Here is a 26,144-nt window from a genome sequence, read left to right as displayed (position 1 = left end):
TTGATATGTTTGTGTTCTTCACTTATTTTGAACTCAGTTTAATTTTACATAGTACTATACGCATTCTTCAAATAGTAAAATAGCTACTAACCATAACCTTTTTGAGTTTTATTGTCTGTAGCTGCCATTGTTAAATCAGTTAAAGACATGCATAATATAAATATTCCTTCACACTTGGTGTTTTGAGAGTGAACTGATGAGTGACTTTGTAGTGTTGGCCGGTTCTAGGCAGGACCTCCTGAAACCAGCCCTCACTTGAATCACGGTTTCCATGGTCTAGTCCTTAATTATCTGGTGTAATCCTTATCTTTCTTAGGATATATCTTGAATTGATTAGCTTCTTGGTGTATGGTGGGGACTGGGGTCCATTATATATAAATAAATTGACATTCCAAAGTATGGATAGTATTGGAACAGAGAAATGGAGTGGTTTGAGTGACTATTTCCCCGTAGCTCTTTGAGACCCTAATGAAATAGCAGTCTTATAGGAAATAGGTACTTAGGAGTGAGGAAGAGGACAGATTGGACATCTGTAGGGAGGTGAAGAAATTATTAAATCAAGTGGAAATACCAGGTCTCTGTGTGCCTGGGAGACAGAGTTTGTTTACCTTGGGCAGAGCTGAGTGAACATAAATTTAGTCTTTGAGCCCATTTTTTCATGCTGACTCTTCAGTTGAGATATCAGTTAGATACCTATTAGAACAGGATTCTGATCTTTCTGCCACTGTCTGTGTCCCTCACTTGGACTGTAAGTGACTCTTTGATGGGAATTCTTACGTAACTAATTATATATTCCCATGGCCTAGCTTAGTGTCTGGCATATGGTAGGTCCTTGGAAAATGTTTATTGATTCATTTATTGGTTGTGTACCTGAAGAGCAGCACTTCGTCCATTTTGCCTATTTCCTTTTTTGAAGGTCTGAGTGATTAAAAACAAGAACAAGAGGGCACATCCTAAAAACAAGGGAGCAGTATCCTCAGCTGCCTCACCTCTGAAATTAAAAGGAGTTTGGGAGGAGAGAGACCTAAAAGAGTGAGAGTGAGGAGTTCTTAAGAACAAAAGATTATGTGATCGAAAAGTGAAATTAATATTTAATGTCCTTTACATTTCAATAAACATTAGGGATAACATTATAGAGATAATTTTTTAAACTTACTTAAGCATTAATTTTACTTGTAGACCTTGTCTTTACACATTATTGGCAATAACATTTCATTAGAAACATTAGAATAGTTGTATGTTTCAGGAATTAGAGAGGAAAGCAGAAGGTAAAGCTCTTCTGTTTTTAGGAGCTTTAGTAGAGGAAAGAAACCTGGGCCTAAGACAACAAATTGTAGCTGGGAAAGAGGAAGGAGGCCAGTTAATTCCTGGAGTTTATGGAAGGGTGACGAGGGAGTAGCCAGGTGCCCTACTTTAGCAGGAAGCCCTTGTCTCCCTCACAGCTTACCAGCAACATTGTCTTTCTTCCTCTCCATCCAACCCACAGTCTGCAGGTGCCACTTAGCAGTTTTCCTTACATCTCTAGTTGAACATCAACCATATATTCTGCAAAAGCCTTATGATATCAGTTTAGTGTAATATTGCTAGTAGTATACTTTGGGCTATTTTAGATTTGAGTAACAGTCTGATTTGGAACCTATTTATAATGTTTCTTTGTGGCAAATCTAAATTCTAAGACTTAAAAGAACTTTTGGAACATAATCATTTCATATAGTAGGGATTGTCTTGAGCAAAAGAAGATGCGAGAAAGAAGAGGAAGTCGATAGGTTTTGATTCCCCATGTCCAGCGGAATCTGTGCCATACTTTTAGTTAGTGTAGACACGTTTTAATTCTGAAGTTGAAGAAGACAAGACAGATTTTTTTAAACATACAACTAAATTAATAAATCTTATTATAATTTTTCTTGTTGGTTTAAGAATAATTTCTTCGTTGGGATTAATGTTTTCTTGAAGTAATGAAGGATCTTTAAAATTTTCAATATGAGGATTCATTCATATATCAAATGTGTGCCAGTCACCTGTGCAATGTGCTAGAAATACAATGGTGATCAAAATAGGCATTGTCCTTGTCGTCTCAGAGTTTGGTAGGGAAGAAAGATACCTCCCCATCCCATGAACAACAAACAAAATGAATGCAAATTTTGATAAGTGATATTACAGTGTACTGAAATAGAGAATAAAGGAGGGACATAGGACATTGGAGGTCTCATCTTAGATAGGGTAGTTAAGAAAGGCCTCTCTGAGAACATGGAATTTAAACTAAAGTTTGAAAGACAAGAGGGAATTAGGCATTCAGAGAGGGGAATGGCACATGCAAAGCCACTGAGGCAAGAAAGAGCTTATTTACTTGACAGTTCTCAGAGTAGAAAGAAGGCAGGTGTGGCTGAAGCAGAGGAGGAATAGCGCAGGATAAACATGGAGGAGTAGGTGCGTTACACTGTGTGGCACTGTGTAGACTCAAAGGCATTTGGATTTCATTCTCAGTGTAGTTGGAAGCTGTTAAAAGATTTTCAGCAGGGGAATGACATGAAAGCGTTAAATAGATCACTTTGGGTGTTGTGTGGAAAGTGCTGGACGGAATCAAGGAGACCAGTTAGGAGGCTGTTGGAGTAGTCGGTGTAAGAGATGATGGTTACCTGAAAGACAGGATGGTGCCAGTGCAGACTGAAGTGGAGATTTTGGGAAGTGGAACTGACTTGATGAATGTGTGGACTACGGGGAGGAGAAGAATTCATTACTTTTAGATTTCTGGCATGAGACTTCCCTGGTGGTGCAGTGGCTAAGACTCCGTGCTCCCAATGCAGGGGGCCCCGGTCCGATCCCTGGTCAGGGAACTAGATCCCACATGCCGCAACTAAGAGTTCACACGCCACAACTAAAGATCCTGCACGCAGCAGTGAAGATCCCGCGTGCTGCAACTAAGACCCGGTGCAGCCAAATAAATAAATAAACTAGATTTCTGGCATGAGCAACTTGGGTTGACAGTTAGGGCTATTTAATAACAGTAGGGCTAGGAGAAAATTGGGTTAAGTTTTGCACATATTAAGTTTGAGATGCCTGTGAGACATCCAGGTGGAGATGTGGGATAGTCAGTAGGATGTATAAATTGGTGCTCTAAGCAGAAGGTTGGGCTAGAGATAAAAATTAGGAAGGTAAGTGTATAGATACCATGTAAAGCCATAAGAATGGATGAGATACCTAGGAGTCAGAGTGGGAAGTGCATGGTCTCTAGAAGGTGGGAAGGGCAGCAGAGCATAGGTAGCAGGATTGGTTTCAGATAAACAGGAGAGACGCTCCTCTCATCATAACACAAAGGCAGGAGACCCGTACGGGTACAGATGCAAGAAGGTTTGTACATTTGGTTGGCACTTAGGTGAAATAGTTCCAATCTGATGGCTTCTCTGTTTTCTAAAGTAGAATCCGTGGTTGTCTACTGAGAAGGAGGATACTCAGGCAGTGAGGAGGGATGACAAGTTTGAAATACAGTGGATAGAAGAAACATGGTAGGATTGCCTGGTGCTATCTTGGATCCTGTTGGCCATAAATTTATAATAGTTGTTTCAATCTACCTGGTTTGAAATGAAGGAGCTATTGCATTAAGATATACAGCTTTACACATACACACACACACACACACACACACACACCTTGTGTGGTTAAGTACTTTTGATGTGCAGTTGGCGCTTATGTTTGCCTTGGTTAATGATTCTCAGTTGGTACATCATCTTTCTCAGGATTTTGATCAGAGTGTAAAATTGTTTTTGCTACTTCTGAATAGAATAAATAGATTCTTATGACATCTGTAGTGGAGCCAATTGTGGGACTTGATGTGTAGCTATTGCTAGTTTCAAAATAAGATACATAGTGTGATACAAAGCCAGAACCAAAGAAAGATTTTCTAGTAAGTGGGAAAATATTGTCTTGCATATTTAAGAGAGCTCAATCAAGTCTCTAAAAAGTTTTGAAATGACACTGTGACACAATGACTCTCTGTGGAGGGGCAGTCAAAGGAAAGAATGATAATTGGAAATGTGCTTTAAGCTTTATAGGATCATCACTATTTAAATAATGCTGAAATAGGTTTCGTTCTTAAAAACAAGACTGAGACTGAAAATACTTCTTGGATTTGCCACCCCCTTTCCGTTCATCTGCCATCTATGATTCTGCTCCCCACTATAACAAAATAATCAGGAAAAGTTGTCTGTATTCCTTATTTCTCCTTCCTTGCTGCCCAACCATTGTAATTCAAACTTTCATCCTGTCCACTCCCATGTTAACTTCTTGCACGGCCTCTGAATTTCACTCATGCACACCCCTGCCCCTGCATTCTTCAGAATTATCTGATGATTTTGAAATAAAAAATCACTCCCCTGCTTAAAATCAATTTCTAGACCCACACCCAGAGTGGTTTGGGCTGAGTCCAGGCATTACTCTATTTGAAAAGTTGCTCAGATAATTCTAATGCCAAACAAGCTGAAAAACACTGCTCTAGTGGCTTCTCTCACACACATAATAAAAGCTGAACAACTTCATAATATACAAGGCTTCTGCCGAGCTCTCTGATGCTTCACCTCCTCAATTCTAGTCATATTGGCCTTCTTCAAAGATGCTGGAACTTTGTTCTTCTCATCACTGTATCTCTAGCACTAGAATAGTGCCTTCTGGCACATAGTAAATGTTCAGCAGATATTTGTGGAATTAATGAATATTTTATAGATGCTGTTTGTTCTTGTTCTGTAGTAGTGATTATCTTATAATTAATGCTGATTAGGTTGCTGGTATTTTGAGTCTTCAAGAATGCTACCAAAAATTATACTATTTGAACATATGTCACAGGTTCCCGTAGTCCAACCATTCCATCTTCTAGCACTAACTACTTCTTTTGCTGTCAGAATGCCTGCTTTTCTCTGTTTTTGTCTCTTGGCATGTGCCCTATCGACTCTTCAGATCTTTTCTGGTGTCCTGTTTCTGCTTTTATTTGGGGTAATTTTTCTTTCCTATATTGTTACTTATCTACTATTTTCTGTGGGTAAAAAAGACTGATTTTACCAGTGTTGCCAGTCAGTAAAAGATTTTCTCTCTTTCTGTGGGTAAACAAACTATTCATAGGTTTCTAGTACACAGTCTTTGGATTATATGTCCTTCTTGTCAATGTTTATTCTTATTGGATGCAGGGGTGCCGTTCCTTTGGTGTGAAAAACCAAGGTGGAATTGATGGGGAGGGTTAAATTTTTAAAGAGGAAGATCACGGGAAGTACCTGTTTCTGAAGGTCAGCGTTTGAAGCCTAATTGATGCAAAGTTGAGATTTTATTGCATCCGGGCCTACAGAGTCTTTCTGTAAAAGTCCATGTAGTAAATATTTCAGCCTTGGTGAGTTAACTGCTTGAGTGTAGGGAGGCCAGCCCATGCGTGGCAGCTGGGGAAATGCTGGGAATTTAATGGCCCTAGGAGCAACCCTCAACCAAGGAATTGGATAGATACCCCAGCTTTCTCTTTCCTTAGGGGGATAATTCTAAGTCATGTTCTGTGTGATTCCTCGGAGGGTATCTCACAGGACTGAACTCCAGTTATCCACAGAAGTTAATGAATCCTTAATAGACTTTTCTCCCTCTGTTTCAGTTTTCCTAATCCCCTCAGGTATGCTTCCTGGGGTCCCCCCCCAACCCCAAATAAGCTACTTGTGCCAAAGTTCTTATTTCAGGATTGTCTTTTGATTTAAGTCAAAGGGAACCCAAATGACTTAAGTCAGTATTTACAAAACTATTATTATTATTCGCGGTGTACAGCTTTTTCCTCTCTTCTCCCCCGCACTGGGAATATATGTTGTAGCTTCCTTAATGGTTGATATTGGCAGCGGAAGTGAATGGATTGAGATATGGGGAAGAAAGTATTAGATACCTACCTACAATTAATTCAGTTCAGCTCAGCCTTGCCCTGCTTGGTTACTATCATTCTTTACAAATTATCTTTTTCTGCCTTGGGTTCTTTATTCCTGAAGAAAAAAGTAAACCATCTGTAACGTGTGTGACATTTACCGCATAGTATATGAAAAGGTCCCAACCTTGGTTGTCTTCTTGTGAGCTAGATCAGATTTGCTGTTTCTAAAATTTAGTTGATAAATTCTGTGCTGGAAGATAATTTAAGATGCAGGGTACTATATACATTGTGTCACAACTAAGTAAGTAGTTGTAAAATATGTATTTCTGCAGCCAAACTTCAAATAACATAATTGACTGGGCTTTCCCAAAACAAATATTGAAATTTCAAAATGGCAATATAATCACAAGTAATTACAGTTCTCCCATTAAAGTACTTACTAATTAAAATATTTCTTTTACTGTCTGGGGGAATTGAAAGTCTTTTTCCCACCTGTGATGTGTTTCTTCCATAATGAGGAGAAGTTAATTATATCAAGTAAATTTCACCATTATAGAAAGTGTTTCTAGGCTCATAATCAATGTGGTAGTTTGATTTTTTACTCTGAAGCTTTCTGGTAGACAGGTGCTAAAAAAACATTACAGGTTAGTGTATACTTTTAAATTTATCTTCTTAAAATTGACCGGTTCTTTTAAAAACTATTAAAATGAACTTTGTATCAGAATCATGATAATATTTTTCATTTTTATTTTCTTCCCCTGGAAAGCTTTGTTTGGCTAATACTGTTTTTTTTTTTTTTTTTAAATATCCTGTCCCCCTTTTTTGGTTCTTAGTTTATCATATAATTGATCCAAAAAGGCTTTACTTTTATTGCTACTTTAAGAACTAGTTAAAGTTGGCTTTTATTTGCAAGTTTATTGTTATGATCTGCTGTATCTGGGGGTAGCCAAATCTTGTGTAAATTATACTCTTTATTTGGTATAAGTTTATTTTCATTTAATTTAATTGCATAAGGATGTTAAAGAGTATAACAGATATTAATGTTTTCTCTTGTACCGAAATATATTGGGGAAAAAAAGTTGGACAGTGTGACTTATAAGTTACTTTTCTTGGAATGTATTTGGGTGTGTGGTTGGGAATGTAGTTTTTTTGTTTTTGTTTTCTCTTAATAAGTTATTAAGTGTTACTCGTGGATGTTTTCTTTTCCAGTCTCTTCTCTACCTAGGATATTGTGTTTTGTTCACTTTGGTTCCATCTTACTTTTCACCACTCATTAACCTCAGCATGCCTCTGCAGCCTCTTATACCTCAGCCTTCTCACCTATTTTATCATCAGAATATTGTCCATCCCTCGAGGCTGGGCTCAGAATCCACCAGCTCCACCTCATCATTAACCCTTCTGATTCTAGTCCCCAGGGTTCCCTTTGTTCTCGGAATGCCTACAGAGAGTACTTACTCTCCTCGTCATTGGTGTGTCCACCTTAAGCATTACTAGTTACCCTGTGTATTCTGCCGCAGTTCCCTTCTGTACTAGCTTTCAAGGGCAGAATGTTTTCTCAGCTATTTAGTATTTTTTTGTACCTATCACAAAACAGGCACTTAGTATTTAATTAGTTGATCATATTAAATACCCAGTTATTTAGTTTTCTGCTTATGATTTCTCTCAAGGTAATCTTGCTGATTTTTAGAAGTGTTTTGTTTGTTTGTTTAATAGATGTAAAAAAAGATTGGTCTGACCATGCTCTGTGGTGGGAAAAGAAGAGAACTTGGCTCCTCAAGACACATTGGACCTTGGATAAGTATGGCGTTCAGGCAGATGCTAAGCTTCAGTTCACCCCCCAGCACAAGCTGCTCCGCCTGCAACTTCCCAACATGAAGTATGTGAAGGTGAAAGTGAATTTCTCTGACAGAGTCTTCAAAGCTGTTTCTGACATCTGTAAGACTTTTAGTAAGTATTAGATAAATTCATGAAATTATGAGTTGCATGATACGTATATGACTGATGACTGACATTGAGTTTATCTCAAGGAGTAGGGATTGGGGTAAGCTATCTGTGTTTGTGTATTTGTGAAATTATTACTTTATTCTTTAAAGTTTTTATATTACTTTAAGGTAAAGAAATGTTGAGTTAAGGAAGAACAGGAGGTGTCTAGTATTTCCTTATTAGAAATATATATTATTATTTAATACCTCATTCTGATGACTTTATTTTTATGGGAAGGAGAAGAGAACAGGCAATTATCTTCAGAGTGATGTAGCTTTTGTAGTATTTCCTTCAACGTAAGTCAATATTTGATTTTAGTGATTTAGGCAGATTGTGTTCCTTCATTGAAGGCCTGACACAGCTCCTAAGGAAATGACCATGAGTGATATCCTCCTTAACCAGTCTACAATTTGAACACTCTTGTAGCAGTTCTGTTTATATTTTCTGAAATGAGATGTAGATTACTTTTGGCTGACCCAGTTCTGTCATATGACAGGAAATATTCAACCATCAGAGAAAATGTGAACCATTGTCCTTACCATTAGTACATAATTCCATTGTACCATAGATTTGGGGAGATACAGGACGTTACTGTTTTGTTCTAATGACTCAAATTACAAGGTTCTTTTATGTTTAATGGAATTTCTAAGACACAAATTAAAATACAGAAAAATACAAAGAATTATGTAACATTTACCTAAATCCTATTATCTAGAATTAGTAGCTGATATTTTATCATTTTGCTAAACTATTTTTTAAGTCAAAATAATATAGGTAAATTTCTGGATTAATATTCTCCTCTAATCTCCCTTCACAAAGCAACTACCGTCATAAGGTTAGTATGTATCTTTCCAGTACTTTTGAAAATATGTAAACATACATACATGTATCCACATCTGTGAGTGTATATATCCAAAAACAAAATGTTACTGCAGTTGCTGTGCAGGCATCTTCTTAATGCCATTTTGCACGAGTGTGGAGGAATTTCTCTTTTGTGTTTGTGTAGAAGTAGAAAGTAGAATTGCTGTGTTTTAAGTGTACACGTAATTCATTTCAGATACCGTCAAATTGCTCTCCCAAGTGGTTATACCAGTTTACATTCCAACCGTCAATGTGTGAAAACCCATTGCCTCCAGTTGTCACTAACACTTGAATGTTGTCAGTTTTTAGTGTTTGCTTCTCTGAGGGAAAGAATACGGTATTTCATTTTAGTTTATAAAGATAACTATGTTTTTATGTCTTTACTGGCCATTTCAGTTTCTTTTTTGAATTGCCTGTTTATATCATTTATCAGTTTTTTTAATAAACTTTTTTTTACAGCAGTTTTAGGTTCACAGCAAAATTAAGCAGAAAGTACAGAGTGTTCCCATTTACCCTCATTCCCACACATAAAACCTCCCCACTATCAAGACCTCACACCAGACTGGGACATTTGTTGTAATGATAAACCTTCATTGATACATCATTATCATCCAGACTACATGGTTTACATTAGCGTTTACTCTTGGTGTTGTACAGTCTACGGCTTTGGACAAATGTATAATGACATATCCATCATTATAATATCATACAGAATGGTTTCACTGCCCTGAAAATCTGTACTCTGCCTTTTCATCCCTCCCCTACCAACCCCTGGCAATTGTTAATCTGTTTACTGTCTCCATAGTTTTGCCTTTTACAGAATGTCATACAGTTGGAATCATACAATATGTAGCTTTTCAGATTGGTGTCTTTTGCTTAGTAATGTACACTTAAGTTTCCTTCATGTCTTTTCATAGCTTGGTAACTCATTTTTTTAAGCGCTGAATAATATCCCATTGTCTGGATGTGCCACAGTTTATTTTCCACACCTACTGACAGATATCTTAGTTATTTCCAAGTTTTGCAATTATAAATAAAGCTGCTGTAAACATTCATGTACAGGTTTTTTTTTGTGAACATGTGTTTTTTACTCCTTTGGGTAAATGCTAAGGAGTATGATTGTTGGATCATATGGTAAGAATATGCTTAGTTTTGTAGGAAACCGCTAAATTGTCTTCCAAAGTAGCTATACCATTTTGTATTCACATTCAGCAGTGAATGAGAATTCCTGTTGCTTTTGAATTCTCACCAGCATTTGGTGTTGTCAGTGTTCTGGATTGTGGCCATTCTTATAGATGTATAGTGGTATATCATTGTTTTAATTTTGCATTTCCGTGATGACATATGATGTGGAACATCTTTTCATATGCTCATTTGCCATCTGTACATCTTTGGTGAGGTATCTGTTAAAGTCTGTGGCCTATTTTTCAGTCAAGTTTTTTGGTTTTTTACTGTTGAGTTTTAATAGTTCTTTGTATATTTTGGGTAACAGTCCTTTATCAGATATGTCTTGCAAATATTTTATCCCAGTCAGTGGCTTATCTTTTCATTATCTTTGGCAGTTTCTTTCACAGAGCAGGAATTTTTAAGTTTTATAAAGTCTGGCTTATCAGTTATTTCTTTCATGGATCATGGCTTTGTTATCATATCTAAAAAGTCATCACCAAACCCAAGGTCATCTAGATTTTTTTCTGTGTTATCTTTTAAGGCTTTTACAGTTTACATTTAGGTCTGTGATCCATTTTGAGTTCATTTTTGTGAAGGGTGTGTGGTCTGGGTCTAGATTCATTTTTTTTGCATGTGGATGTCCAGTTGTTATAGCACTGTTTATTGAAAAATTATCTTTTCTCCATTGTGTTGCCTTTGCTGCTTTGTCAAAGACCAGTTGACTATATTTATGTAGGTCTCTTGCTGGGCTCTATATTCTTTTCCATTGATCTGTTTGCTATTCTTTTGCCAATGCCACCTTGTCTTGATTACTGTAGCTTTTTACAATAAGAATTGAAGTCAGGTAGCATCCATCCTCCATATTTGCTCTTCTCCTTCAATATTGTGTTGGGTATCCTGGGTCTTTTGCCTTTCCATATAAACTTTAGAATTAGTTTGTCAGTATCCATAAAATAACTTGCTGAGATTTTGACTGGGATTGCATTGAATCTATAGATCAAGCTGAGAAGAACTGACATCTTGACAGATCAAGTCTTCCTGACCATGAACATGGAATATCTCTCCCCTTATTTCTTTCTTTGATTTCTTTCATCACAGTTTTGTAGTTCTCCTTATATAGATCCTGTCCATATTTTGTCATATTTATATCTAAGTATTTTATTTTTTGGTGCTAATGTAAATAGTATTGTGTTTTACATGTCAAATTCCACATGCTCACTGCTGGAAAGCAATTTACTTTTGTATATTAACCTTGTGTCCTTTACCTTGCTATAATTGTTTATTTGTTTCAGGAGTTTTTGTCAGTTCTTTTAGATTTTCTGTAGAGATGATCATGTTATCTGTGAACAAAGACAGATTTCTTCCTTCCCAATCTATACACCTTTTATTTCCTTTTCTTGTCTTATTGCATAAGCTAGGGCTTCCAGTACAATATTGAAAAGCAGTGATATGAGAGGACATCCTTGCCTTGTTCCTGATTTTAGTGGGAAAGCTTCTAGTTTCTCATCATTACGTACGTTGTTAGCTGAAGGTTTTTTGTAGATACTCTTTATCAAGTTGAGGAAGTGTTCCCCAACCACGGATTGAACTCAGACTGAAGCAGTGAAAGTGTTAAATCCTAACCACTAGACCACCAGGGAGATCATACAAGCCACACAGCACAGCCAAAAAAAAAAAGTTGAGGAAGTGTTCCCCTCTATTTTAGTTTACTGTGTTTTATCATGAATAAGTGTTGGATTTTGTCATGCTTTTTTTTTTTTTAACATCTATTGATATGGTCATGTGATTTTTCCTCTTCTGCCTTTTGATGTGATGGGTTATACTGATTTTGGGATGTTGAACCAGCCTTGCATACTTGGCATAAATCCCACTTGGTCATGGTGTATAATTTTATTTATACATTGTTGGATTCGATTTGCTAATAGTTTATTAAAGATTTTTGCATTTATGTTCATTAGAGATATTGGTCTATAGTTTTCTTTTCTTGCAATGTCTTTGTTTGATTTTAGTATTAGAGTAATGCTGGCTTCATAGAATGAATTAGGAAGTATTTCCTCTGCTTCTATCTTCTGAAAGAGATTATAGAGAATTAGTTTAATTTCTTCCTCAAATGTCAAGAAAAGAGCTCCTTGACATGGGTTTTGGCAATGACTTTTTGGATATAACACCTAAAGCACAAGCAAAAATAAACAAGTAGAATTACATCAAACAAAAAAATTTATGCATGGCCAAAGAAATGACCAACAAAATGAAAAACAGCCTGTGGAATGGGAAAAATTATCTGCAATCCATATATCTGATGAGTTAATACCCAAAATATATGAAGAGCTCATATAGCTTAATAGCAAAAAAAACCCCCAAATAATCCAATTTTTAAAATGGGCAGGGCTTCCCTGGTGGCGCAGTGGTTGGGAGTCTGCCTGCCGGTGCGGGGAACGCGGGTTCGGGCCCTGGTCTGGGGGGATCCCGCATGCCGTGGAGCAGCTGGGCCCGTGGGCCACAGCTGCTGGACCTGAGCGTCTGGAGCCTCTGCTCCACAACAGGAGAGGCCGCGATGGTGGGAGGCCCGCGCGCCGTGGTGGGGGGTGGCCCCCGCTCGCCGCAGCTGGAGGGGGCCCTCGCACAGAGGCGGAGACCCAACACAGCCAAAAATAAACATAATAAATAAATAATAAATAAAAAATTTAAAAAAAAAAAGGGCAAAGGACCTGAATGGACATTTTTCCAAACAAGTTATACACATGGTCAACAGGTACATGGAAATGTGCTCAACATCACTAATCATTAGGGAAATACAAATTGAAACCACAGTGAGATATATCTCACACTTGTTAGAATGGTTATCAAAAAGACAAGTGATAAATGCTGGCAAGGATGTAGAGAAAAGGGAACCCTTGTGCACTGTTGGTGGGATTGTAAATTGATGTAGCCACTATGGAAAACTGTATGGAGGTTCCTCAAAAAACTAAAAGTAGAACTACCATATGATCCAGCAGTTCTGCTTCTGGGAATATATCCAAAAGAAATGAAAGCACTGTGTCGAAGAGATAGCTGCACCCCCATGTTTATAGCAGCGTTATTTATAATAGCCAAGACATGGAAACAACCTAAGGGGAGGAATTGCATTAAGGTAGTCAAAAGGTACAAACTTCCAGTTACAAGATAAGTAAGTACTGGGGATGTGGTATATAGCACGATGACTAGAGTTAACACTACTGTATGGTTTATTTGGAAGTTGTTAAGAGACTAGATCATAGAGTTCTTAACATAAGGAAAATAAACTTTTTTGGGTATCTGTATGAGATAATGGATGTTAACTAAACTTACTGTGGTAATACTATGTAAGTCAAGTCATTATGCTGTGCACCTTAAACTTACACCGTGTTGTTATGTCAGTTATACCTCAGTAAAACTAGAAAAATGTTTGGTAGAATTCACCAGTGAACCAATCTGGCCCTAGTGCTTTCTTTTTGGCAGGTTATTAATTATTGATTCAATTTCTTTAATAGCTACAGGCCTATTCAGACTGTCTGTTTCTTGTGTGAGTTTTGGCAGACTGCTGTCTAAGTTTTTATTTGGTAAAAATTATCTTGATTTTTTTATAACATAACTCTAAAGAAGATGCTTCTGTGTAATGATTAAATGAGGTTTTTAGTTACATTTTCGTTTCCTTTTTGAAGGAAACACTGCAAAGCATGCTAAGTTCTTTTATGTAAGGTGGGTTCTGACATGCAGGCTTTACAAATGACGAGCCTTGTTAAGAGAAAATGGAAAGTTCATTTGTATCATTTTTTTAGATTCCACATATAAATGATATCATATGATATTTATCTTTCTCTGTCTGACTTCATTTCCCATGGTAATCTCTAGGTCTATCTGTTACTGCTAATGGCATCATTTCATTCTTTTTTTATGGCTGAGTAACGTTCCATTACATACACACATGTACACTCACACACCCCACATCTTCTTTATCCATTCATCTGTCAATGGACATTTAGGTTGCTTCCATTAGATTATTTGTTTTATTTTTTTCCAGTGGTTTAGATGTAGGAATAGAAATTCACTATTTTTATTACCTTTCAAAACAAAATTGAATATGTTGAAGCCATAGGACTTTATAGACATTGCCTTTTAAAGGAAACTTCATCCAGGACAGTTAATTTAAATACTTCAGAGAGGAAATGCTAGGAAGCTGGAAAAAAGATATCAGAGAATTCAGTGATTATGGGAAAACAATTAGGTTTCTAAGTGTAATATTGCTTTATAATGATACTATCAAATTGGCATGAAACACAGTTGATAGACCATTTACTTTTAATGTGATTATCAGTGTCGCTGAGTTTAAATCTGCCACCTTGGTATTTGTTTTTTATATGGTATTTATTTTAAGGTTTCTGTGTGTTCTATTTTTTTTCTTTCCCTCTTTTAAGTTGAGGGGGTTTGTTACAGTTATGTTTATTGTCACCTGTGACTTACTAGCTATTACCACTTTTGTCTTTTTAGTGGTTGTTCTGGGGTTACAGTGTATGACTTTAACTTTATTCACATTCTGTGCTCAAATAGTATACCATTTCATACATAGTATAATAATCTTAAAACAGTATAGTTCCATTTCCCCTTTCCTGTTCTTTGTGCTATTGTCATATGTGTTACTTTCAAATATGCTAAAACTCAACGTTATTTTCCCCTAAAACAATAATTGTCTTTTTAAATATTAAAAAATAAGAAAAATGGTCTTTTATAATTGCCCACGCATTTATCATTTTTCACCGTTCTTTGTAAGAATACTTTCCATGTGATATCCTTTTTCTTCTATCTCAGGAACTTCATATGACCTTTTTATAGTGCAGGTCTGCTGGTGATAATTTTATTTTTTAACTTTGTCTACAAAAATCTTTGAAAGATATTGCAGCTATGTGAAGAATTCTAGATTTTTCCTCTTTTCAGTAATTTTCTCTTGTCTTCTGGTTTGCATAATTTCAGAAAAGTCCGTTACGGCTCTTCTATTTGTTCCCCTCTGAATGTTTTCTCTGTTAACCTTTTAAGAATTTATCTTTATCCTGGTTTTCAGCATTTAATTCTGATGTGTCCTGGCATAGTTTTCTTTAGGTTTATTCTGTTCTAGGGTCCTGGTGTTTCTTAGATTTGTGGGTTTACGGTTTTCGTCAGATTTGTGTAATTCTCAACTACTAGGTCTTCAAATAATTTTTGGTGTCCCTTCCCACACCTATCCTTTGTTGGGCTTGTTTCATATATGTTAGAGCAACTGTTATTCTTCCATAGGTCACTGATGCTGTCTTCCTTTTTTCGGTCTTTATTCTCTATGTTTCATCTTGGATAGTGTCCATTGTTGTCTTCAAGTTCATTGGTCTTCTGCTGATCTGCTGTTAATCCCATCCAGTGTTCATTTCAGATGTATTTTTCATCACTAGAAGTTTGATTTTGGCCTTTTAAAAAATACATAAATCTTTAATTTTTTTCTTCCTTATTTTATGCTTTTCTCTCCTTTCTTAAAACATATGGAGTGTACTTATAATAGATATTTTAATATCTTGATTACTGATTCTATCATTAGTTATTACTGATTAGTTATTACTGATTCTATCATTAGTTATTCTATCATTAGTTATTTCTGCTTCTGCTACTTTTGCCCCCCTTTTTACTCCTGTAATGGGTCGCTTCTTTTATGTCTGGTAATTTCTGATTGAATGCTAGAGTCTGTTAATTTTTCATTGTTGGTGGCTGGATTTCTTTTTGTATTCCTTAAAGTAGCGTTGGCTGGGACTTTCCTGGTGGCGCAGTGGTTAAGAATCCACCTGCCAATGCAGGGGACACGGGTTTTGAGCCCTGGTCTGGGAAGGACCCACATGCCGCGGAGCAGCTAAGCCCATGCGCCACAATACTGAGCCTGTGCTCTAGAGCCCGCTAGCCACAACTACTGAGCCCAACTTGCCACAACTACTGAAAGCCCGCATGCCTAGAGCCCGTGCTTCACAACAAGAGAAGCCACTGCAGTGAGAAGCCCGCGCATTGCAGCGAAGAGTAGCCCCTGCTCGCCACAACTAGAGAAAGCCCGCACCACAGCTAATGAAGACCCAACACAGCCATTAATTAATTAATTAATTAATTAATTAATTAATTAATTTTAAAAAGCATTGGCTTTTTTTCTGTCAAATTTTTCAGTCAAATTACTTGGAATCAGTTGGATCCTTTTGACACTTGCTTTTTTTTTTTAAGTTTTTTTTTTAATTTTTTAAATTTATTTATTTATTTTTGGCTGTGTTGGGTCTTCGTTTCTGTGCGAGGGCTTCCTCTAGTTGTGGCAAGCGGGAGCCACTCTTCATCGCGGTGCGCGGGCCTCTCACTGTTGCGGCCTCTCTTGTTGCGGAGCACAGGCTTCAGATGCGCAGGCTCAGTAGCTGTGGCTCATGGGCCTAGTCGCTCCGCGGCATGTGGGATCTTCCCAGACCAGGGCTCAAACCCGTGTCCCCTGCATTGGCAGGCAGATTCTCAACCACTGCGCCACCAGGGAAGCCCTGACACTTGCTTTTAAGCTCTGTTAGGGCAGGTCCAGAGCCACCATTAGTCCAGGGCTAATCTCCTTCTGGGGATTCTTCTCAATATCCTGTGTATTAGGAAGACTTCCCCCTCACAAATGCACAGATCAGTATTCACCCAGATCCCAGTGGATAACTACAGGCTCTCCAGATCTCTCTGTGGAGCTCTCTTCTCTCTGGTACTCTGACCACAAATTTTAGCCATCTTTGGCCTCCCTGGATTCCATCTCAGATCTCTCAACTCAGCAAGACCTGACTCAGTTTGCCCCCTCTCCACCCCGAACTACTTCTAGGCAGTAAGCTGGTACAGTCAAAGAGCTCATTCTGTTTTTTTTCTCTTCTCTCCTGTGCTCCTTGTTGTCTAATATCTGAAAAAGTTTCTTTTCCTTTCTTATTGTTTCAATAAGCAGGAGGGTAAATCAAATTCTTGTTACTACCGTCTTAGTTGAGACCATTCTTAACTCATCCTTGATTTTCTTCTAGCCATGTACCTTTTTTAGAAAGCCATCATTTGCTCATTGAAGCATTATTTATAATAACAAAACCATTTCTTTCACAGAAATTTCAAACTGAACATGTTCAAAACTGAGCTCATGGTATTCCTTTCCAAATCTCTGTGTTCCACGCTTCCCACTCTGCCCCTCAGAAGTCTCCATAACAGTAAAAGCACCATCCGGGATATACGTCAGAAACTTGAGAGTGATCCTTAGCACCACTCTCTTCCTTATACACATCTCATCCATCACCCAGAAGTGTTACTTTTGCCTCCAAGATATGTCTTGAATCTTTTCACATCTTTCCATCTCTACCATCCTTACTGCTCTCATAGGCCACACCACCACCATCTCTCTTCTGGACTGGTCCAGCAGCCCCTAACTGGTCTGCTTATCCATCCTTGTTCCTTCCAATTTATTCTTTACACAATAAGCAGAAAGATTTTGAAATTATTTTTTTAATCAAAGCCATAGATACAGAGTTAAAGCTAAAAAAGCATATAACATAAAAGGACTTTTCTGTCCTATTTCTCCCCAACCCCAAGCACATTCCCTACCACTTTCTACTTTTTTACTGTTTCGTTTAGTTCCATAATTTAAATAATGTGCTTATGCTGTTTATTCCTTGACTTATCCATTTTAGATATCTTTTCACTTCTTTTTTTCTCAACTTTTCTTTCGCACTTTTTATAACTATTATAATTTTTATTAAATCAGTATCAGTTTGCATTATTTTAACAAGGTAATATTTTTACTTGCTGAACCAAAGTGTATACTTTTACCTTTTCTATCTTATATGCCTTTTGTTTATCATTTACTTAGTTTTCAAACTGCTCTGTTGTTGATTCTTCTACATTCTAGATTCTCTATAATTTTCATGATCAATACATTATCTGATAATAATCTTCTCCCTCCCTCCTTTTTTTTTCTTCCTAAACACACTGTGAAGTTCCCTCCATCCTCCTGCTCCAATCTGGAGTAGATGGCTTCTAGGCAAGTTGTACAGTCATAGCCCCAGAAACTTCCCTCCACCATTGTCCAAGGAAAGTGTCTCTCTCTCATACTTGATCCTTGCATTTTTCTCAGTGTTGATTTGCTCTTTTATTTTGATGGACTATATCCTCCATCATCAAAGGTGGATGGGATGTAAATTTTTGAGATGTTATATTTGAAAATGTCTTTATTTTGTCCTTTGATAGGAATTGTTGGGTTGAAAATTAATTTCCCTCAGAATTGGGAATTCATTGTTCAGTTGTTTTAGCTTCCAGTATTGCTATTTATAGTCCTGATAGTGTTCTTAATTTTTATTTTCATCCTTTCTTTGTAGACTGCTTTTTCTCTCTGGAATGTTTTAGGATTTTTTTCTCTTGCCATTTTGAAATTTCATAGTAATGTGCCCTAATTCCTCCCCTGTGTTTTTTTTTCTTCTTTTGTTGCTAGTAATTAGTCTGATATGGTCTTGGATTGATCCTCTTACGTGACTTTTATATTTTGTCTGTTGCTTTTTTATTGTGGTTCTCAAATTTTATTTTCAGTGTTTTATATTTCTATCTGGATCTTTGTTACCCAGGTATTTATGAATACATTTAAGAGTTGTAGACTTTATATAAGTTAAACCTTAACAAAATAGTTCTTTTTAAAAATGGAAAGGACCCTTCCTCCCCCTTGTTAATATCCAAGAGCCCCTTCTTATCTCTGTTTTTTTATTTTTAATTTTAAAAAAAAATTTTTTAGTTTTATTTTTTTTATTTTTGGCTGCATTGGGTCTTTGTTGCTGCGTGTGCGGGCTTTAGTTGCGGTGAGCGGGGGCTACTCTTTGTTGCAGTATGTGGGCTTCTCACTGTGGTGGCTTCTCTTGTTGTGGAGCACGGGCTCTAGAGCGCAGGCTCAGTAGTTGTGGCGCACAGGCTTAGTTGCTTCGTGGCATGTGGGATCCTCCCAGACCAGGGCTTGAACCTGTGTCCCCTGAATTGGCAGGTGGATTCTTAACCACTGCGCCACCAGGGAAGTCCCTCTGGTTATTTTTTAACATCCTATTCATCTCTCACGGATGCCATTGTCTTATCTTTCTGAGATTTGTAATTAAGAGGTTTTTGTTTTATTCTATTCTGTTCTTTGCATTATTTCTGTTTCCATATGTTGTTCTTTTTCATTTCATTTGCTCTCTTTCACATTGGAAGGTCTGTGAGTTTTCCATTGCTGCCATATACTTAGCACCCTAAAACACACATTTATTATCTCACGGTTTCTGTGTGAAAAGTCTGGGCACAGCATGGCTCAGCTGGATCCTCTGCTTAGAATTTTATAAGGCCAAAATTAAGGTGTCAGCAGGGCTCTGTTCCTTCCTGAAGGCCCTGAGAAAGAATTTTGCATGGTAGAATTGGGTTCCCTGTGGCTATAGGACTGACGCTCCCCTTGGCTTGTCTGTTAGCTTCCACAGACCTCCTGAATTCCTTGACTTGTGGTCTCTTCCTTTGTCAAAGCCAGCAACAGCAAGTCCAGCTCTTCTTACTCCTCAAATCTATATGACCTCTCCTCTCTTATCTCTCCTCTGCTTCCCTCTTCCGCCTTTCTTTTCTGTTAGGCAGGCTTCCTGTGATTGCATTGGACCTACTGAGAGAGTTCAGGATAATCTCCCTAAAATCAGTTGATCAGTAACCTAAATTCCATTTGCAAAGTCTCTTCACAGCAGTCCCTAGATTAGCGTATGATTGTATAACCAGGGACAGGAATTTTAAGGAGATATCTCTAGAATTCTGCCTATCTCAGAGTCCTTTCTATAAGATCTGTCAGTCATTGATTGTCCATTTTAATTGTCCATTCATACATATACCTAATAGGAAACTCTAGTTGAACGGGGTTTAGCTTGTCAACCCTTTTGCAGGGTATTTAGACATTGAGCACACTTTTTCAAATGTCAGTATCTAAAAGATCTTTTCCCTAGGGCTTTTCAGATTTTCCTCTAAGGAATTCTAAAGGGTGCGTATCAAAGGGGTAGGTGTAATCCGATGTGGGGCAGGATTCATTTTTCTTGTCTCTCTGTTTTCAGTACATGATCATGCTTGATGTTTGGCACAGTGAGTCAGTGTGTTTCCCATTGGTACTTCCTGCAAACACCTTGATTTTCTATTTGTCCACTTTGCTAAGTCATTTGCTTCTTTCCCATCTGGCTTTTGTCTCAGCATTCTTCTGATGGTGCTTATCTGATGTTTTCTTCCTATTATTTTTGTCCCTTTTAGGTTCATGTTTTATTTCTTTACATTTTGGTATGATTTTTGAAAGGAGTGAAAGTAAATGCACAAACTCAACATACATGTTTAACTGGAAACACTTCCAGAAATTTTATTTTTAAACTAAAATGATTATAATTTTACTGAGAACCCTTCTCTGCTCCTTAGTTTCCCACTTCCTCAGCCCCATAGTTTTGGAGATATATATATGTACTATATATAATTACATAATTATACAGATGATTTATGTAGTCTGTCTTCCACTAGATTTGTATTCTACTTGATAACATTATATTGATTTTGAACGTTAATTTTATTGCTATGTAGTTTATTCCTTTTGTTATAAATAGATCCTGGATTATGCTTTGTGTAGTGACTCATAATGCTAGTATATCTTTATTATTGAACTATAATTTAGCATAAAGGAAAGATAGCATTGTATTTTGGTGTGCCTATTTTAAAGTTTTTATAACTCATAGTCCTCTAGGTGTATTTTATTTTAGTATAAACCTTGTTTAACTACTTATGCTCTTCACCAAATCCAGTCTTATACATGTGATTCAGATTCCTAAATTCACTAGTTTAATTTCTTCTTGATATAAGACACAGTAAATAAGAAGTCCTAAATTCCTGTATCTATGAAGTAGTATTTTATATGGATTTACCTCACTTTTTCTGTTATTGTTGTAATGAAATGAAAACCACTTATTCACATACTTCATGTGTAGCCAACGGCTACCTTGCTCCAATATAGAACTACCTGTCATTAGAGAAATAAGATGTCGTTCTTCTCCCTCCTCCCCTTTCCCTAAGTTACTAGTTCTCAAGGAAAAGTTGGAATCAAAATTACCGATAGAGCTTTCTTTAAAATAGAGATGTGATTGACATATAACATTATATTAGTGTCAGGTGTACAAAATAATGATTCAGTATTTGTATATATTGTGACATGATCACCACAGTAAGTTTAGTTAACATCCATCACTAGAACTTTCATAAAACAAGCTGTTGGAACCCCTGAGTCACTAAGAGTATTATCTGGGGGTGTGGCCTAAGCATATATTTTTAATATAATTATTTTTACATCACAGGAAATTCTCATGGGCACATACAAGTTAGGAGCTGCTTCATCTGCCTATGACTGACCAAAAGCTAGTTAACAATACTGATTTTTCTAATAATAGTTGGCTTGTGAGCTGACAGGAAATGACCTAGGAACAAAATCTCAAAGGATGAATCATGTAGTGCAGTGTTTCTCAAGCAGAAACGACATACCAGAAACATTTAGGAGGCTTTTTCCAATTATACATGCTTGCTTCCCCCTCTCCCGCTAAACTTGGTAAATTGTGATAGAAGCGTGTCATATCTCTCAGGCGTGATTAGTTTTATGTCCTTACATACTTTTTAGATTTTTCACCCTGTACCAGTTTATGATTTACTTTGGGGAAATGAATGGGTGGAGAGATAGATTACCACCCTGCCCACACTTAATACCGAAGCAGAGGGGACAAGTGATTATTCAGAAGCTAGGAATTTTCTAAAGCCTTTATTTTCTCCCCACATGGCAGTGATAGCAAAGCTGAGGGTACGTTGAGAACTGAAAGTACAACCCGTAAATCATTAGGTCTCTTAGCATGTTAAGTCTTGTTTCTTTTAAAAGTAGTCTAGGAAATGATGATTCAGTTCTGTTAATTAGATAAATATGGCTCAAAAGACATGCTTGAAATATCTTCTGAGTTTCTGAATCTACATAATCATAGCAATTAGCACTACTGATTCAAACCCAAAAGTTACTTTGAGGATAAATGGGTTACTAACTTTGTTACTGACTTGTGCCCTTGGACTCTTTAATCAATAGAAATCAATAAAAGGCCAGACAAGGAATTCAGCAAGGCTTTACTGGGACTTGTGCTATAGCACAGGAGAGCAAAAAAAAGCAACAGTTTCCCTTGCTCTCTCTCTGAGGAGGGCGGGCTGGATCCTTAAATGGGGTGAGGGTAGGGCAGGTTGGTGGGCGGGGCTGGAGCGGTGGCTTAGATGTCTGCCACCCCCTTGGTGCTGTGTGTAGGGATCATGCTCAGTACCCTAGTTTTTGCTTCCCAGCACCTCCAAAATGGCAGTTGGTTTGTGGCCTTTTGTATCTTATTGTTCATAATTGCCCTACTGCACATACATGCAGCTTATTTTTAGTCCCTTATAGTTTGTGTGTATTCTGTTGCTTGAGGAGACATTTGTCCAGGTGCAAGCACTCTGGTAAAGGGTCCAGGTCCCAGCCTATCTCAACTTGAATATACAAGACTGAAGAAAATCTTTGATTTTTAATTTTGTAACTTTATTATTTATTTATTCATGCATGCATGAAGCGCTGAGTCTTAGTTGCTGCATGAGGGATCTTTAGTTGTGACATGCAGACTTCTTAGTTGTGGCATGCATGCAGGATCTAGTTCCCAGATCAGGGATCGAACCCGGGCCCCCTGCCTAGGGAGCGGGGAGTCTTACCCACTGGACCACCAGGGAAGTCCCATAATTTTGTAAGTTTAGCTAAAGAATATGCTGTCCTATTTTTAACTTGAAAAAGACATGCCTGGAAGCTTTTAAGAAAGTGACAGAATTTAAGAATTTATTTTTAATGTGATTTCTGCTGTTTAGTACCTAAGATGTACTTAGCCCAAAGTTATTAATTTATGAATAAGTAAGGAGCAGTTATGTTCACCTACTCTCTGGTAAAGTATTTGTTCAGGACAATTTTACTGCTGATTCCATTTTCATGTTTCAGAATAATATTCCTCCCAAAATAGCATGTAAAATACAGAACAAGGGACTTGCCTGGTGGTCCAGTGAGTAAGACTCGTGATCCCAATGCACGGGGCCCGGGTTCGATCCCTGGTCGGGGAACTAGATCCCACATGCATGCTGCAACTAAAGATCCCTCATGCTGAAACGAAGATCCTGTGTGCCACAACTAAGACCCAGTGCAGCCTAAATAAATAAATTAATATTAAAAAAACCTAATGTGTACCAGAGTGTTCCTAATAGTAAAAATCAAATAACCAACAGAGAAACAAAAAATCCATACAGTTATTAAAAGATTTATTTGAATTTTTTTTAAACATGGTACAAGACATATATAAAATAAAATTAAAAAGAAAGTTCAGTGTGGTTTGCAGTGATTGCTACCATGTTAATCTTTATATGCAATTTAACTTTGATTTGAAGAAATCTAATAGAAAAATGAGTAAAAAGGAAGGAAATAATATAAATGGCTAAAAACCCATGAGGAAGTGTAACAACATCAGTATTAGTCAAAGAAATGTAAATTAAAACAAGGAGATAAACATACTGTTTTAAAAATAAAGCTTTAAAAAAAATAACAGGTGCCCATCTTCCTCCATTTTTGCCTTAAAATTATTATAACCTTTGATCCAGTAATTCTATTCCAATGAATTTCTAAAGAAATAAAATGTGGAAAAATATGTATATGGATAGATGTTTGTAGAACCATTATTTATAATGGGCACAGTATTAGAAGAATGGTTAAATTATGTTATATTAATACAATTTTATACATCTATTAAAATGATCACTGATTCACATAGTCATATTCCATTTTTCAAGAACAGATTTTAAATGTCTTATACTTTTTCATAATTTCCAAATTTATACCATAATTGTATATTTTTTTAAATTAGGAAAAAACCATTAATACTTACAAAGTACTTGTCAGGCCCTGTGCAAGAAACTTTATCCATATTAATCATTGAATTTTCACAAAAACCTCCTGCGGTAGTATTAGTCTCATTTTACAGCTGAGGAAACTTGGATGCTGGCAGGCTAATAAGTAGCTTGCCCAAGTCATACAGCTAATAAATAGTGGAGCTGAGATCCAGGTAGTTTGGCCGTGTGCTTCTGCCTCAAATTGTGCCGCATCAGCTCTGCAGCAGGTGTGGTCCACCCTAGTTTGAGTTCCCCTACTGATAAAAAGCTTCCTGAATTTGTAATGCTGCATTGAATCTAGTGAATACTGTGGGTTCCTGAAGGTACAGACTACCCCCTGTCAAATTCTGATCCAGTGACTTAGCAGTCTGCATCATTACAAGTTATGCAGCGACTTGGATTTTGTTGTCTGTGACATATGGGGTAGTGCCACCAAACACTGTGAGATACGACCTAGTGCTCCTTTTTTTTTGCTGCTTTTTTCTTTTATTGTTTTGTCTTTGCTCTCCCTCTCCTTACACTCTTTATTTTTTAATTAACTTTATTTTGGTATAATTGATGTACAATAAACTGCACCCATTTAAAGTGTACAGTTGGATGAGTTTTGACAGATGTTTACATGTCTGTAACTCCCACAGTCAGGATATAGAACATTTCCATTAGCTCTCAAACTCTAGCCTAACAGTCATCGCTCTGCTCTGTCACTATAGATTTGTTGTCATTTTCTGGAATATTGTGAATGGAATCATGCAGTATATACCCTTTTCTAATTGGCTTCTTCCACTTAGATAATGATTTTGAGATACATTCAGGTTATTGCATGTATTAATAGTTTGTTTCTTTTTACTGATGAGTTGTGTTACATTGTAAGAGTAGTATTCCACTGATATGAAAGGATCACATTTTGTTTATCCAGCTGGGTTATTTCCAGTTTTGGCTTTTGTGAGTAAAGCTATTACAAATATGCTTTTCATTATCTTAAGTAAATAACTAGAAGGGGAGTGTCTGAGTTGTATATGTTTAACTTTATAAGGAACTGCCAAAGTGTTTTCAAAAATTCTCATTTCACATTCCCAACAGCTGGTTATGAGAGTTCCAGTTCTTCCACATCCTCACCAACACTGGGTATTATCAGTTTTATTAATGTTGGCCACTCTGATGGGTGTATATGTGTGTTGTGGTTTTAATTTGCACTTCCCTGACCAGTAATGTTGAGCATCTTTGCATATGCTTCTTGGTTATTCTTATGTATTCTTTGGTGAAGTGCTTGTCCAAATCTTTAGCTCACTGGTCTGCTTATTATTGAGTTGTATGGGTTCTTTATGTATTTTGGATACAACTCCTTTGTCAGATATGCATAATATATTTTGTGAATATTTTGTCCCAATATACAGCTTGCATTTGTTTTCTTAACAGTCTTTCAAGGAGCAGGGTGGTGGTGGTGTTGTTTTCTTGTAGTAAAGGTCAGTTTTTTTATGGGAGGTATGGGTGTCCTATCTAAGAAACCTTTGTCTACTTAAATTTTCTTTTAGGTCTGTGATACATTTAGAATTAATTTTTGCATATTGTGTTAGGTGAGGGCTAATGTTCTTTTAGAAAAATACATGAATCTCTTGTTTAGCACTGTTTATTGAAGAGATTTCCCTTTTCCCTTGAATTGCCATGACGCCTTTGTCCAAAATAATTGACTGCCTGTATCTGGGTTTGTTTCTGGGTCCTCTCTTCTATTCCATTCATTTATACGTCTTATCATTTAGCCAGTAATTGTACTGTTTTAATTGCTGTAGTTTTATGATGTCTTAAAATCAGGTGGTATAAGTCTTCCAACTTTATTTTAAATTGCTTTGACTCATAAAATTCATAAGGAAATGAGAACGATTCTACAATCAACTTGTTCAAAAGAGTAAGCTGGCATTTTGATGAGAATTCCATTGAATCTTTAGCTCAATTTGGGGGGAACTGACTTCTTAACCATTCTTGCAATTTATAAACATGATATATAATATGTAATGTAATATTTATACTTATTTGGGTCATTTTTAATTCTTTTTGTTACTTTCATGTAACCATTTTGCTTCTCATCAGGTTCTGCACATGAAAATGAATAGAATAAACACAAAAACTTGTAGCCATTCGATATCAAGGTAGAAAAGTTAGAGTTGATTAAAATTTTGAGATTTGGTAATGATGGGAAAATATTTTCTTTACATTTACTTCACATATCTTGTGTTAACTTATGGCATACAGAATGAATGAG

General features: G+C 36.8%; 1 protein-coding gene across 1 annotated transcript in view; it reads left to right on the top strand.

Annotated features, from left to right (window-relative positions):
- The window catches only part of FERMT2 (fermitin family member 2), a 74,091-nt gene that overhangs the window by 16,013 nt on the left and 31,934 nt on the right, over positions 1-26,144 (top strand). Inside the window, 1 exon segment of the mRNA XM_036842346.1 lies at positions 7,592-7,825. Within this exon segment, the coding sequence (XP_036698241.1) occupies positions 7,592-7,825 (234 nt within the window).

Source organism: Balaenoptera musculus, chromosome 2 (assembly GCF_009873245.2).
Source record: "Balaenoptera musculus isolate JJ_BM4_2016_0621 chromosome 2, mBalMus1.pri.v3, whole genome shotgun sequence".
NCBI lineage: Eukaryota > Metazoa > Chordata > Mammalia > Artiodactyla > Balaenopteridae > Balaenoptera > Balaenoptera musculus.
Note: the sequence above shows the minus strand (reverse complement) of the source record. Positions and strands in the feature narration are given on the sequence as shown.